This window comes from Sphaeramia orbicularis, chromosome 9 (genome assembly GCF_902148855.1).
Source record: "Sphaeramia orbicularis chromosome 9, fSphaOr1.1, whole genome shotgun sequence".
Classification (NCBI taxonomy): domain Eukaryota; kingdom Metazoa; phylum Chordata; class Actinopteri; order Kurtiformes; family Apogonidae; genus Sphaeramia; species Sphaeramia orbicularis.
In genome coordinates, this window is record NC_043965.1 from 37,591,621 (window position 1) to 37,607,041 (window position 15,421).

A 15,421-nucleotide genomic window follows, 5' to 3' on the forward strand; every position below is an offset into this window, starting at 1 on the left:
AATTATGAAAAAGTCTGGAATTTAGATTTGGATAAAGAGCAAACACCCTGACCCAAAACGAGCTTCAGTGTAGATTTTATTTTTGCATTTTCTCTGTTGGATCAGTATGCATGTTGTGGATAGGTGGAAGGATCATACAGGATGAGTTCTAGACTAAACCATTCCATACCTTTAATCATTGCCTTCATTTCTACAGCAGGCCAGGGCGACCCTTCAAGAAGCTGGGTGGGCGCGGCCGGCGAAAGCGCTCAGCCTCAGCCAACTCATCCTCCAGCTCGTCCTGTGAGGGTTACCCCGGTGACGATCGGCTGCTTTTTTCGATGCGGGAGGACGACGACCTGACGCAGAGCAGCCTGCGCTTCAACAACAAGACTAAGGGTCTGATTGACGCACTCACAAAGTTCTTCACACCGTCGCCTGAGGGTCGCAAGGCGCGCCAGGAAGTGGTGGACTACTCACAGCAGTGCCGCATCCGTAAGAAAGCCAGCCGCAAGGGAGATGGAGATGACAGGGCGGGTAAGGGGAAGGGGTGTTTTCTGCTCGTACACACAGCACTTTACTAAAATTGCTGTCTGTAGCTAACAGCTTACATGATGCAGAACTGAAGTCAAGAGCTTTCTACTTCTAAGAAAAAAATTAAGTTGGCATGTGTGGAGTTAAATGGGTCATCAGCATCATAATGTTGACACATGCTGTATTGTCATGTATCCTTTGCCAATTCTGTTATCAGCCTTGATTAGAAGTTGTTGGCTAGATGCTCTGCAGACTTACAGACTCAGTTCTGCCAGCTGTCATCTGACTGCATAAACTGTGTGTCTTAAATAAATGATCCAGCCCTGAACCTTATTTGGAATTTGCAGAACACGGCTAAAAACAGGCTAGGATTGATTGGTCATGTTTTTTAGCCTGAGAAAATTGTTGCTTATGCATCAAAAGAAATCACTTTGTAATTTTAAGTGGCCACCTGCAGTTCTATTTCCACTGAACTCTGAGGCCAAAAACGCACACGGAGCGTGAAGTACGACGCAGCAGAGAAGAGTACACATGAGAGAGCAGAAACATTGACTTCAGTGTACACAGCAACTCATAGCTGTGTTGTGACCCACATTTTTCCCCACTGTGAATAAAACGCATTTTGGCTCAGTAGCCGTAAGAATCTTAAGGGCTTGTGACTCTTTACATGAATTATGACACCCCTACCTACACGTCAGTCTATCACCCCATCCCCTGTGGTAAATCAGCTGAATTAACCCGCTGTTAGAAGATGAACAGTTTTCTGTTGCAGTGCATATGTGGCTGCCTACTGTGGCAACAGCATCACTGTAAAAATCAATCACCAGACATTTTGGCACCCTGTCTAGAAAGCTTCACAGTAGATTTGTACTAATAGTGAATATGTGTTTCAATCCCCAGACAATCAAGAAGGCAGCGACTGGCGTGAGGAAGATGACAAACTGCCTGGTCATGAGAACCTGACGGAAAAAGACATTGAACTGTTCAGACACATCCAGGAGCTGGCACTACAGGTTCGCAGACAGTAAAGACTACTTCTACCAATTGAACTCACAATATAAGCGGATGTGTTTTAGAGTGAGGATATTTTACGAGTGGTGTTGTTACTCAAATATTGAACTAGCTGAAGACAGGTTACATTGTCCCGAAATCAAATGTAGGATTTATGTCGGTGAGCTGTGGATGTATATTAGTGGGTGGAACATTTAATGAGCTTTGAGACGTGATTGTTTTTCTGCGGTGACGGAAATTAATTTGCAACGAACAGCTTCCAGATTCAACCTGTAGATTAAACCACACAGGGCTGAGCAGGAAGATGAAGGTGTTGGTTTTAAATAGCTTAAAGATGCAAATAGTGATGGGCAGCTTTTATACAAGCTATTTAATGCATGCTATGTTGTCTCTGGGAATTTGCGTGACTTGTAAATAATGTGTGTGTGGGTGGAAGTGGTGTAACCTCACCCTGAGGTCAGAATGCAGTGCCTCTGCTGGAATCCCACATTCACAACAGAGGGGCAACATCTTGTGTTTGATGGGATGAACACTGAACAGGGTGACTTTAATGACAGCAGTCTCCAGTGACGGGTTAGTCAGTAGTTAAAGAGGGCAAATTGGCCACATTACTGCCCTGCCCTGTGACATTAACAGTTTCAGATTGAGTGGGGGAGTGCTGTATGGCAGGTGTCATGGGAGTTGTATTAAAACACCATCCCAGATCCGTGGCTGGAGTATCCACTGTGGTGTTTAAATGTTTGATGCAGACAGAGTAGTAGGACTTAATGATCTGTAAAAAGGCCATAATGTGATTATCTAGGCTGAGCATCAGCAGAGAGGAGTATGATTATAATAAATGGCAGACATAGATGTTCAAGCCAGTGAGGGACATTCGCTTAGAGCTCCATAGTCGTGATTGCAGGTAGCCCAGTCTCTGCTACTATTTTCTTTTCCTACCTTTAGAAACGCCTACATTCTCCCTACCTGCCGTACTCGAGGTAAATCCCAGACCAGTAATCCCTGGTGTGTAATCTGTCTGCGTGCCCCTTGATTTTCTAATCCCTCCAGTAGTATACATGGACTTGACCTCTGAGTCTCGCCTTCTCCTTCGTTCACATTTGTTTGCTTCACACCCATACAGAAAGTCGGTGTGACCGGTCCGCCTGATCCTCAGATGCGCTGTCCGTCAGTCATCGAGTTTGGCAAGTTTGAAATTCAGACGTGGTATTCATCTCCATACCCACAGGAATACAGCAGGTGGGTCGGAATGAAACACATATACACAATGCATAATAATAATGATGATAATAATAATAATATATGGAATGCTGTATTTATGATGTGTATGTAGCTGTAGAATTGCTTCATAAAATCACTACATTTTCCTTGGATATCTTTAAATGGTCAAAGATATATAATAATGACATGAAGTGGATGTTTGTTTTGATATTAATAGCAAAAATATCTAAAACTATTTTCAAAGCTTCCATAAGTGTAGCCATTTTTCTTCATCTCATCCTTCGTCTTCACTTTCCAGACTCCCTAAGCTGTACCTGTGTGAATTCTGCCTGCGCTACATGAAAAGTCGCAGCATCCTCTACCAGCACATGAAGAAGTGCCAGTGGTTCCACCCACCTGCCAACGAGATCTATAGGAAGGATGATGTCTCTGTATTTGAGGTGAATTAGTCCAGAAAGATAGAAAGCATTTGATGAATTTTGTTAATGAATTAAACAGATCTGGCACTGCACTTCTGGCTTGTTCAACTACAAACCAGTTAATCATAATGGGGATTAAGCAGTCATAAATTAATCACTAACAGTCCTACAAAATTAGTAGGATTATTATAAAACGTGCCTATTTACAGTTAAGCTTCTGTTGCGTGTACAGCAGCGCCGTGCCAGATTAATTCAGTGGATTGTTGTCTGCAAGCCATGGCTGCTGCAGCTCCTGTTTCCTGGCTCTGCAGTCCATCCTCACTCGGAGGAGAGTAGAGATAATGGGCGAGCTGCCAAAGTGAACCTCCCTCCTTTTCTCTCTCTTTACAGCTCTTTGTTTCTCTCCACCCTCTCTATCTGTCAGAGTCTCCAGGGATGCAGTTTAGTTGAGATCATTGCCCGACACTAACTTCTACCTCTGTTCACCTTCGCTCTCCCTCACAGCAGTTAAAAAAGTGGATTGTCGTCTTCCTAGGAATGAAATGTAGTTCTTGCGCATCTCTGCTCCCTTTTTATTGTACTGATATATATTTTTTCAACACTCTCCAAACAGGTTGATGGAAATGTTAGCACAATCTACTGTCAGAACCTGTGTCTGCTGGCCAAGCTGTTCCTGGACCACAAGACCTTGTACTATGATGTGGAACCCTTCCTTTTTTACGTCCTGACCCAGAATGACGGCAAAGGTTGTCACCTCGTTGGATACTTTTCCAAGGTATGAGTCTTCTAACTTGTCTGATTTTGTCATTTTTAAAAACATGGCATAACAGGGCCACTGTGTCCCCTATGTATTATTCTTATTTAAGAAAGTATAGTTACCATTAGAGATGGGTACCGAATTCAGTACTTTTTATGGTACCGACCAAATTCTGTCGGTACTACCGAGTATCAGTTCACGTAAAGTCACACGGTACCGCATTTCGGTACTTTAACGCATCCTTGCGTGTGTCGGGCAGAGAGTGGAGGAGTGTCTGCCTGACAGTAGGACGGCATTGGATGCACGAGAGCGTGATTATGTCTGTGGCGGCTTGATGATAACAGCAAACAAACCTGAGGAAACACTTAGTCAAACATAATATACACCTGGAAGCTGAGGAATGTACAGTACTGGAAAGGCCAAAAGGAGCACAGGCTATGACTCCTGCACCAGCAGCAGCCGGTGGCTCCTCACCTACAGCCAACATCGGGGGAGAAGAAGTGGCGTCAAAAAAAGAAAGTTAGTGTGGAGTGGGCTTGAATCTTGTCAGGAAAAAGTAGATATGTTGGTGTTCCTGAAAAAGAACTGCTGAACATATGCAGTACAGGTCATGCTAGAGGGAGTGGTTTGTTTTGGTTTGTAATACTTTAGTTTGAAAAACGTTATATACGTTATATTTATTTTTAAAGCTGCGTGTGACTTTCGTCACATATTTTTCATCAAGTCTGTAAAACTGGAGTCATAGCCTAAGTATCATGAATCCATAAGCCTTTTCAAGATTACGCACCTGAATCTCTTCCCTCATGGTGAACAATTTCAAAGTGTACTCCACCATGAACAATCCATTTGTTTACCAACAGAACCGGTAGGTCACTCAGGCATTTTTAGAAATTTGTTGCAACTTGCATTTTGGGAAGCGGAGCTCCATGCAGCTGCATTATAGCCACAGTGGCAACAAACACAAAAATGGCTTCATTGCATTTCATTATTATTATGTATTTCACTTCATTGCATACTGCAGCTGTGTGGAGGTCCGCTTCTCACAAAGCTTTTAAGTTATTTGCCCTCCCCCACACACACTTTTCTCAAGTTTTATGTTATGTTGTTTCACTAGTGATGTTGAGAAATAAATATTCAGAATTCAGACGTTTTTACTATTTATTATTGTATAGACAAAATGACTTTAATCACCACACATACACACAAAAAGTACCGAAAACAGGTACCATTGTATACCGGCACCGGTTCCCAGGAATCGAGTATCGGTGCCGTATCAGTTTAAATGTGAAAGGTACCCATCCCTAGTTACCATTTGTATGTAGCCAGAAGTGGCTAATAGTTACTGTTAGCAGTATATCAAACATTAACCTATTAACAATGGAGTCTGTTTTCTCCAGATATCCTGTAGTTGTTTCATTGTATCTTATCTTGCTTGACTGGTGGTTGGCTTAGGATTGATTTAATTATGAAGCAGTGCTTTCTCTCATTTCATATTGCTTGCTGAGGTTGTGTAGCACTGCCTCGCCTGAATCAGTTTGCACTCACTGCTGCAAATGGGGTTTCATTTGGACACGACATTTAACAGGGTGTTGAATTCTGTTGGTCTTAAAGTTGTCCTGCATATGCTTCAGCTCCCAGGATGTGCTGATGGAATAGGTTTGCCATTCGGTGACTATTTTAGTCAGCATCCTGCTCTTTTCCTCTGTCTGCCCCCTTCCTACATGCGGGAAAAACAGCCTCCTTCACTGTTATAACTACATGCAGAGAATGGCATGTTATAATGGGGACATGTAAGTTTTTATGTGGCAGTTTCTTTTGTGGAGATTTAGTTACTTTAATACCATGTTTGCTTCCCAACATACAAATTTTCCACCAAAATTTAAACTTTTCTCCTGACACAAGTTTTTAAAGTACTGTTAATGCATTCTGTGCTTAACGCCACCCAGGTCAAGTGGCATTCTTTAATGAAACAGAAGCAAACTAAATTCCGAATGATAACGGTGCCCACTCTATCTCTAGCACCAGCACAACATTAATGAAGTGTCAAGATAGGTCTGACTTTATGAGACCTTCATCTACTTAGTGTATTACCTCATAATCATTAGAGAACATATATTCAGCTTAAAGAGTGAGTGAGTGAATGAAATGCATTGGCATCACCCTCTCAGGTCAGTTTGTCTTCCCATACAAGTGTGTGCCGAGTTGTTTTACAGCTAAATGCTAAATCCTCTGTGCCTTGTTGTCCACTTCATGGTTCATGGTTGTAGGTGCTCACATTAGCATGCCTCCCCACTGCTAAAACACACTATAATGTGCTTTCCTGATTTGTTTTCTCATATCCGATTGTGTTTGTGTCTTCTCGTTTTTTTTCCAGGAGAAGCACTGTCAACAGAAATACAACGTATCATGCATCATGATTCTTCCACAGTACCAGCGCAAGGGCTATGGACGCTTTCTCATCGATTTCAGTAAGGATGCACACTGTGAAAATAACAGCAATAACTTACAGTTTATAGACTTGTTTATTTTTTGATGTCTTCTCCATAAATCCAGAAATATTAAGCTAATAACAAATTGACAATAAAAGAAATCCACGGTGCATCTTTAATATTTTGCTGATGGTCTCTTATATTCCAGGCTACCTGTTGTCAAAGCGTGAGGGCCAGCCGGGATCACCAGAGAAGCCTCTGTCGGACCTTGGTCGATTGTCATACATGGCCTATTGGCGCAGCGTTGTGCTGGAGTGCCTCCATGAAGTACGTGACCGACAGATCACTATACGTCATTTAAGCAAGTTGACCGGGATCTGCCCGCAGGACATCACCACCACCCTGCACAGCCTCAACATGCTGGAGCAGAGAGGAGAAAGGTTAGGAATGAGATCTGCTCACACAGAAGCACAGAGTTGTAGATATACACACATAATGTTCTATTTTTGACTTTTAATTGATTTTTCTCCATGAAATAATGAGAAAAATGCAACCATAAGCAATAAAAACAGAACTCCAACTACCACCCCCATGGATCATCTTCCAAAAATACATGGAACACATGAATGTAGGCATACAAATACAAACATTATGAATTGGATCAACAGCACAGTATGTATTGTGATGAAGTAGAAAAAGGGAAAAAAAAAATCTCCATAAAGCAAGATATTTCTGTATAGAGCTGTGACATATACAACATTCATCAGATGTAAAAAAAAAAAAAAAATGTTCTGAGTCTGTTCAAAGCGACTATAGTAAATACTAACGTCCTGTTCTTGTGACAGACTGGTTCTGGTGCGACGGGAGAAGCTTGTGACTACTCACATGGCTCGTCTTAAGGCCCGGCCACGGCAGTTGGAGGTTGACCCTGAGTGTCTCCGCTGGACTCCTGTCATCGTAACCAACACAGTTGTCTCTGACGCCGATGGAGACGATGACGATGAGGAGGACGATGAAGAGCCAGAAGAAGACAGCCGCAAAGAGGTAAATGGAGTTGAATTTGTTTCTGCTCTAAGGGGAGGACTTAGAATTTTCCACAAACACCTGAGTCATTTGATTTTACTTTATTTGAAAATAGATCAAACCAAGTCACAAGGTCTCATCGATGTCTTGGCACATGCGGCAGGGGAAGAAGAGGGAGGAAGAAGAAGATGAGGATGAGGAGGAAGAGGAAGAGGAGAGAAAAGGCTTCCTGGGGTTTCCCCTTAGCCAAAGTTCCCCCACCTCCCCTCCCTTACGGGGTCCTCCACCTGGCTCGGAACAACAGCGACCACCTCCGCCAACAAATGGGGAACGTAGACCACGGGGGCGCCCACCCAAAAACTGGCCTTGGGGCAAAGTGAAGGACAGCACACGGGTGGGACGGCCAGCCAAAATCTGCCCGGTAGAGGATGAGGATGATGACGACGATACGACAGAGGGCGGTAAAACCTTAGGCTCGGCCACTAGCCCACCGTCTCTTTTCTCCCTGGACAGACAAGCCGAGTCCACACCTTTTCACTCACTGGACATGGCCCGGCACCCCTCCATAACCCCTAATCGGAGAGGACGGCCCCCCAGGAAAAAGAGAGGCCCCAAACCTAGACTGTCAGAGGGACCCGGAGACGGTCTAGGACACCTCCCTGCCATTCCCAGGCTGAGTGACTCTCCTCCTGGCAGGAAAAGCTGCTTCAGTGAGAGCAGCGAAGAGGAGGAAGACGATGATGATGATGAAGATGAAGATGAGGATGATGAGGACAGGAGGGCATGTTCCCCACCTATCCTCACCAAGCCAGCCATGGGGCTCAAATGCAAAGTAAGTGAAAAATGTGAAGAAAAAAAAAATTAAAATGAAGGCTTATTTCGCGTGAGATTAAAGACTCACTGCATCTTTTTTTCTTCTTTGTGATAAAAGACAGCACAGGATTAAACTAAACAAACCTAATTCTCCTTTCTGTTTCTACTTAGAAGCCCTTACGGAAGCGTCGTTTTCGTCAGCGCAGCCACCCTCACAGCAGCGTGGTGACGGAGACCATTTCCGAGACCACAGAGGTCTTAGATGAGCCCTTTGTAGATTCAGACTCAGAGAGGCCTATGCCCAGGCTGGAGGAGGAGACGCCACTGGGACACCCTTTGCGCCGTTACCCACCAGCCCGCTCTGCTCTGCGGTTGTCGGATCCATCGCCTAAAAGGGGCCGGCCCTCCAATCTCACAGATTCAGAGGAAGATGGTAAGACGATGGCAAAGCTTAACAAAAAGCAAAACTGTCTTGTTTGCTTCCAAAATAAACTAAAGCTAGAGAGAGAAAGCCTTTAGTTTGTCCATTTATTCAATATTAATTTATGTTAATTAATCCTCTTGAGACCCAGCAATGCATTTTTGTCCTCTGTAGGGGACAAGAGTTTCACAGCTTTACTAAAAATAACAAAACAAATGCTGTCCACTGCAAAGGACATTCCATTTTTGAAAAAAATAATGTTTAAATAAAAGCCAAAACTTTCTCTTTCCTGTGTCTCAGGAGGTTAATTAATACAAACACATAATATTTTGGATTGCTATGAAATCTTTCTTTTCAAAGGTGTCAGCAAACTTCACTTTCTTACATATCTATGTTCACATTCTATAGCACAAGCGTTTACACAGGCTTTGTCTAACTGTTTTTTTTTTTGTTTTTTTTTTGCCTTTTCTCAGAGTTGACGCCTCTACTGAAGCCTGTGGCTGCTTTGTCGGCACCTCCCACAGAGACCTCAACAGCCAACCCTGAAGTCCCAGTCAAAAAGAAGAAAGGCTGGCCGAAGGGAAAGAGCCGCAAACCACTGCATTGGAAAAAACGGGGGCCCGGAAGACCGCCCGGCAGTGGACCCAACCAGCGAGCAGCTGCTGACAGTCAAGCCCAGAGCGGGGATCCTCCACCTCCCAAGATCAAGATGAAGCCTGGCCGCAAGCCCCGAAGCTGGTATCTGCAAAGAGCCCAGGAGGAGGCAGAGCGGCAGGAACAGGAAAGACGCAGACTGCTTGAGGAGCAGCTCGACAAAGACCCGCAGCTACACGATGCAGACGACCGCAGCAGTAGCAGCAGCAGCAAGCGAATGTGCAGAACCAACGCAGAAAGAGATACCAAACAGAAAGACTCAGATGAAGAGGATGACTATATTCCAAAGCCTGTGGAGCAGAAAGTCCCCAAGAGGCGAGGCAGACCTCCCAAGAACCCAGCCCTCCGCCAGCCCCCACAGCCTGCCCCCAAACCACCTCCCGCTTCAGAACCAGAGGAAGACGACGAAGACGATGAAGAGGATGACGCCGAGCGAACCTGGGAAGAAGACAAACCCAGCCGTCCTCCCTCACGTCCCCTGCTATCCCCTTCTTCCTCGTCGTCCACCTCTGGGCCCCGGGCATCACAGTCCCGGCCTCAGGACACAGATATAGGTGACAGAGAGGAAGACGAATATGACGAAGAGAGGGAGGAAGAGGAGTGTGGCAGCATGGGCAGTGGTGGCGGCAGTATCAGCAGGCGAGCAGCTGTCACACCAGGGTCAGGAAGCAGACGCAGCGATGACCATGATGCAGATGATGAAGGTGATGGGCATTTGGAAGACAAGAACAACAGTAGTAAGAAAAGAAAAAGTCAGGACTCTGATGATGAGGATGACGATGAGGATGAAGAGGAGGAGCCTGCCTCACGTGCAAGCTCTCCGCCCGTCAAAGAAGAACCTCAAGGTGGAGAAGCTTTTTTAGACATGGAGAACAGCGTGGCCAGAGAATATGTCAGCAAGCAGGAGGAGGAGGAAGAGGAGGAGGAGGAGGCTGAGGAGGAGGTACAAGGGGCCAAGTGCCAGCCCTCCTCGGCTGACCCACAGCAGGAAGAGCGGCGGCGCAGAGAACAGGAGGAATCTGCTGCAGCCGCCGCAGCGGTAGAAACGGTTACGGCCATGTCTGTTCCCTCGGAGCCGATGGAGCTCCAGCCTCTGCACCCAGATGATAAGAACGTCACGCTGTTAATGGAGCCCCAGCACACACACACACACTCCCACCCTCATCAGCACTCTGACTTCAAAGAGGAGCTGGGCCACCATCACCCACACCACCCCCATCACCACTCCAATGAGCTGGACCTGGAGACAGTGCAGGCCGTCCAGTCCCTGACACAGGGGGAAGCCCAGGACGAAGAGACCGAGCCCCACCCACACCACGGGGCTTACCAGGACTGTGAGGAGACCCTAGCTGCCTGCCGGACCCTGCAGAGTTACAGCCACACGGGGGAAGCAGAGGAGGAGGCTTTGGCCCTAGTGGAAGAGTGTGGGGCCTCGCAACATAGCAGTCCCATGCCTAATCCGCCGATGCCTCCTCTGCCGAGTCAGTCTGTGCGCTCAGTGAACAGCCCCGGGTTGCCCTCGGGCATGATGGACACAACACCAGCAGGACAGAGGGGGGGGACGCCTGGCCCTACTGGAGCAGGGGGAAGTAGTGGAGGCGCTGGAGGTGGATACACCCAAATCACCCCAGAGCATCCTAGCTCTCTGTCTGCACCCTCCCAGCAAAACATGGAGACATCACCGATGATGGACGTGCCGTCGGTGTCGGACCACTCCCAGCAGGTGGTGGACAGTGGCTTCAGTGACCTGGGCAGCATAGAGAGCACCACAGAGAACTACGACAACCCCAGCAGCTATGACTCCACTATGGGCGGAGGGGGCAACGGAACTGGAAACGGAGGGGGAATGTCAGCTGCTGTAGTGGCAGGAGCCTCCACTGCCTCTTCATCTTCAGCCTCCTCTTCCTCCAGCTCTGCGACCCCATCTTCGTCCTCCCAGTCAAACAGCTGCTCCTTTGTGCCAGCCCCCAGCCTCACATCTTCCACAGGAACTGGAGGGTCCCAGCTCGCAATGGGTAGCTGTAGCCTCATCCAGCAAACGGGCCAGGGGCCGAACAGCGGGCCAAGTGCCAGTAATGTAGGCAGCGCTGTGCCCCAGCCGCCACCACCTCCACCGCCGTCCAACACCCCCAGCTGTGGCATTAAGTCCCCTCAGAGCTGTGGTGTGATTGAGAGACCTCCCAGCACCAACCAGCAACAGCAGCAGCAGCAGCAATCCCAAAAAAAGGTTCCTCAGCAGCCCCCTCAGCAGCAGCAGCAGGCCCCCAACTCCCAGCCCCCACCCTCAGCGCCACCTCCACCCCCACAACAACAGCAGCAGCCCCTGTCCCAGTGTAGTATGGGTAATGGTTTTGCCTCTACACCCATGATCATGGAGATACCTGAGAGCGGAGGTGGAGGAGGGGGCCGTACACTTTATGAGCGCATGGGCCAGGACTTTGGCACAGGGGGCTACCCCCAACCCTCTGCAACTTTCAGCCTGGCTAAACTCCAGCAGCTCACCAACACCATCATGGACCCCCACGGCATGCCCTACTCCCACTCAGCCTCTGTCACCTCCTACGCCACTAGTGTTTCTCTCTCCAATCCCGGGCTGGCCCCTTCACCCCACACTCCCCTCCCTCAGGGCCAGCCCACAATGACTCCACCTCCTAACCTGAGCTCCGGCTCTATGAACCTGGGCTCCCTGCAGCTACAGTGCAACATGCCCACCACCAACATCGGCCTCGGCCCCCCCCCCTCACACTCAGCGGCTTCAGGGCCAAATGGCGACAGTCAAAGGCCACATTTCTATCCGTTCCAAAGCCACTCAGCAGCTGGCTCCAGCCCCACACCAGCAGCAGCTGTACGGCCGCAGCTCAGGGGCTGTTGCCATGCAGGGAACGCCACGCACTTTGGCTGTGCAGCGCGGGATGATGCCAAACCTCATGCCGACACCGGCACCATACAACTCAATGAACATGACGCCGCTCAATGCCATGTCGGCCGGGTACCGAATGCCCCAACCTATGATGAACAGTGGTTATCACGGCAATCCCCCTTACATGAATCAGCCAGCTCAGTACCCCATGCAGATGCAGATGGGTATGATGGGAGGGCAGGGTTATCCACAGCAGCCTATGCAGCCCAATCACCATGGCAACATGATGTACACTGGCCCCTCGCATCACAGCTATGCTGGCGTCCCAAAACAGTCTCCTTACATGAGCAGATGAGCGAGTGAGAACTGATAAAGGAGACGGAGCCAGAGCGGATACTCGCTGTACTCTAAATGTCCATTACTCCTGTCCACCCTCTCCACTGCCACGGCAGGCACAAACGAGAGGATTTAAAAGGAGACAGAGGGTCTTTGGGTTTCCTGTTTTTCTGTGTTGTCATTTTGTCCCTTTTTATTTGGGGTCAATTTCCCTCCCCACCCAGCTGGCAGCGTATTGGAGCAGGTCAGCAGATTTGGGGTTGGTGTGTGAACATGGACCTCAGCGGTGCCGTGCTGCTTCAGGCCAGACCTACACAGCCTTCTGTGGGTTCACACAAGCATCTCCTCCTCCTTTCTATGCTCAGGAGGAGAGAAGGGAAGGACAAGAATGAAGAAGAAGAAACAGAAAAAGACAATACAGGAATACCTTGCTTTGACAGACTGCGAATGAAAAAACAGTGATTATATTCAACCATGCACACAATCTTTTAATTGATATAGGAAGCCTTACCTTGAAAAAAGAGACGATGAAACAATGTAGGCGAACTCTTGTTTTGTTAAACATATTGTTGAATCTTATTTTTGTTGTTGTTTTTGTTCAACTTTTTGAAATACTCGTGTGCAGTCCGACCTCTTATATGCTTTGGTCTTTATACGTGTGGCATTCTGAAATAGCGATACACCCTCTTGCTCTCTCAGAAATACCTGAACATCTCTGTGGCCACTCAGTCTAGCGGCTTTTCACCTCGGTTCAGAAAAGCATTCGAGCTGGGCCTTCTGAGTCTTCCGGGATGGACGGTGTTGTACCAAAAACACAGCAAAGACACGGAGGAGACGAGTGCGTTACTGTTTATTGTTATGTCCATAAATAAAACAAGTAGCATTATTTTCCAGTTTGCCACCATTCTGAAACATTTTAGATGTAAATATTCTGGTACTTCCCAATATCCAGCAGTACATATAAACACACACACAGAGACACAAATACACACTGGCTAGCTGTAACCGACCGGTGGCTAGCTCAGGAAATCCAGCTGATGGCACTCCACTGACAGACAGTGTGCAATGTCAGCCTTTTTAGCAGTTTAAGGGATGCGGAACAAACGGTGGAACTTCCATGTAACTGCTTTAAGGAACGTCAGTTAACTCGAGCTGACCTCCCCTCCATAAGTGTTAATGACCCAAAGAGGTCGAGGACTCTGCTTTTTGAATGGTGTATTTTGTTAAAAGTGTATATTTTCTTTCCTGCAAAATTCTGCACTCCCATTGACTAGAAATACGGCAGCAGACAGTCAGCCTTTATAAAAGGTGTGCCTAAATGCCTGATCTAGTGCGTGGTCTGGCCCTCACTTTGAGCCACACTCGTATAGAAGCAGGGTCGGGGCTGAGGAAGTGTTCGAGGTCCTGTCGGTTATGGTGTTCTCATGACGAAGGGCGACGTCGGTTCTCCATGTACCAGTATTCAAAGTCAAAAGAGGAGTTATCATTTTCTTACAGACCTGGCATTGCATACTTTTTCGTGTGTATTGTTCTGTTCTGTACTTATTATTATTATTATTATTATTTTGTTTTGTTTCTTTCTGAATTTTATCAGACTGGGCAGCTTTCTTTTATGACACAAGCTGACTCTTTTTGACTTTAGAAAACCAATTGTAGAGAAAATGTTTTTTCTATAATATAAAAGGAAATTCTGACATTGATATTGGTACTGTCATTTTTTTCACTTCTGTTTCAGGAAAAAAAAAAAAACAATACATATTTTTTAGCTCACCTCTTGGGTAATAATTACTAAGAAATTCAAAATTTAAAAAAATTACCACTCACTTTTAGTGACTTTAAGATGCCTTTAACCTCTCCATTCCATCTCATCTCTAGAGTTTTTCTATCTTTGTGTAGTATATTAATGCTATTTTAAACAAAAAGGACTACAAATATCTAAAGGTCACTTGGCATTCTTTTCTTTATTTTTTACTTGTGTGTGTATAGGATGACTTCCTTACATTTAAGAGGCATGTAAAAATGAGCTCAGTATATTTCTGTCTGTTTATATCGCTTCCCTTTTTGTATCCTTTGTAATTGTACATGTTGCGTTGTATGCTAAGAGAGAGCGCAAAATAAAGGAGGGAGTGACCGCTGGGCGCACCGTGAAGGTTGATAACGCGCTCGGCAGCCTCGACTCTCTACTCTGTCCCTGTATGTATTTCCATTTATTCGTTTTTTTTGTTTTGTTTTTTTTCTTAGCAAGTACTTTCAAAGAACTCTGTACATTTTAACATAAAATGAAAATAAATTATGTTGAGCCATTTATGTTTCACCTCAGCTTTTTAAAACCTGCAGTTTTTTTCACTATGGATGTCTCTAATGGATGTTTATGTTGCTAATTAGCTCAGATTTGTCCAAAGAATTGAACTGATTTTGATTTACAAGCACATTTTAAATAGTTTCACGCAAGAGTAACCTCAAGTTTAAAAAAAATATATATTCTGATGTGAGAAAGGAAGCTACAAGAGACACTTTTTTTTAGTGAACATCATTTTTTCCTTCAGAGCTTGAATTTATCTAAATTCATGTGACTGATCAGGTTAAACTTTGTCCCTTTTCATTGTCAGAACTGTGACTCGACAAACATCACAGACATTTAGAGCAACCACTTATAAGATTGTTTTAACAACTTTTACCCACTAGATGTCACTGTAGAGTCACTACTATTAGACAAACTTTATTGATCCACAAGGGAAATTACTAGTCCACAACAGCTCAGTTGCATACAAAAACACCAGCAAATAAGCAAAAAAATAAGAAAATAAATATGGGGAGATAAAAACAATAAATAATATAAATAAAATACCCTACTAAAGCAGAAAAAATACAAGATTTGCATATGTACAAATATGCTCAGGGATATGTGAGAATTAAATGAAACCTGATTTTAGTTTAAGGTTATGTTTTTATTTTGAGTCTGAT

The 15,421-nt window shown here is 45.8% G+C and overlaps 1 protein-coding gene across 1 annotated transcript in view; it reads left to right on the plus strand.

The window, feature by feature from the left end:
• Positions 1 to 14,764, plus strand: part of kat6a (K(lysine) acetyltransferase 6A) — a 31,565-nt gene extending 16,801 nt beyond the window's left edge. The window contains 12 exon segments of the mRNA XM_030142526.1: positions 197 to 516; positions 1,414 to 1,526; positions 2,648 to 2,763; positions 3,044 to 3,185; positions 3,778 to 3,939; positions 6,296 to 6,389; positions 6,559 to 6,790; positions 7,196 to 7,394; positions 7,489 to 8,205; positions 8,358 to 8,619; positions 9,081 to 11,989; positions 11,991 to 14,764. Of these exon segments, the coding sequence (XP_029998386.1) occupies positions 197 to 516; positions 1,414 to 1,526; positions 2,648 to 2,763; positions 3,044 to 3,185; positions 3,778 to 3,939; positions 6,296 to 6,389; positions 6,559 to 6,790; positions 7,196 to 7,394; positions 7,489 to 8,205; positions 8,358 to 8,619; positions 9,081 to 11,989; positions 11,991 to 12,476 (5,752 nt within the window). The 3' untranslated portion in view covers positions 12,477 to 14,764.
• The last annotated feature ends 657 nt before the right edge of the window (positions 14,765 to 15,421 follow it).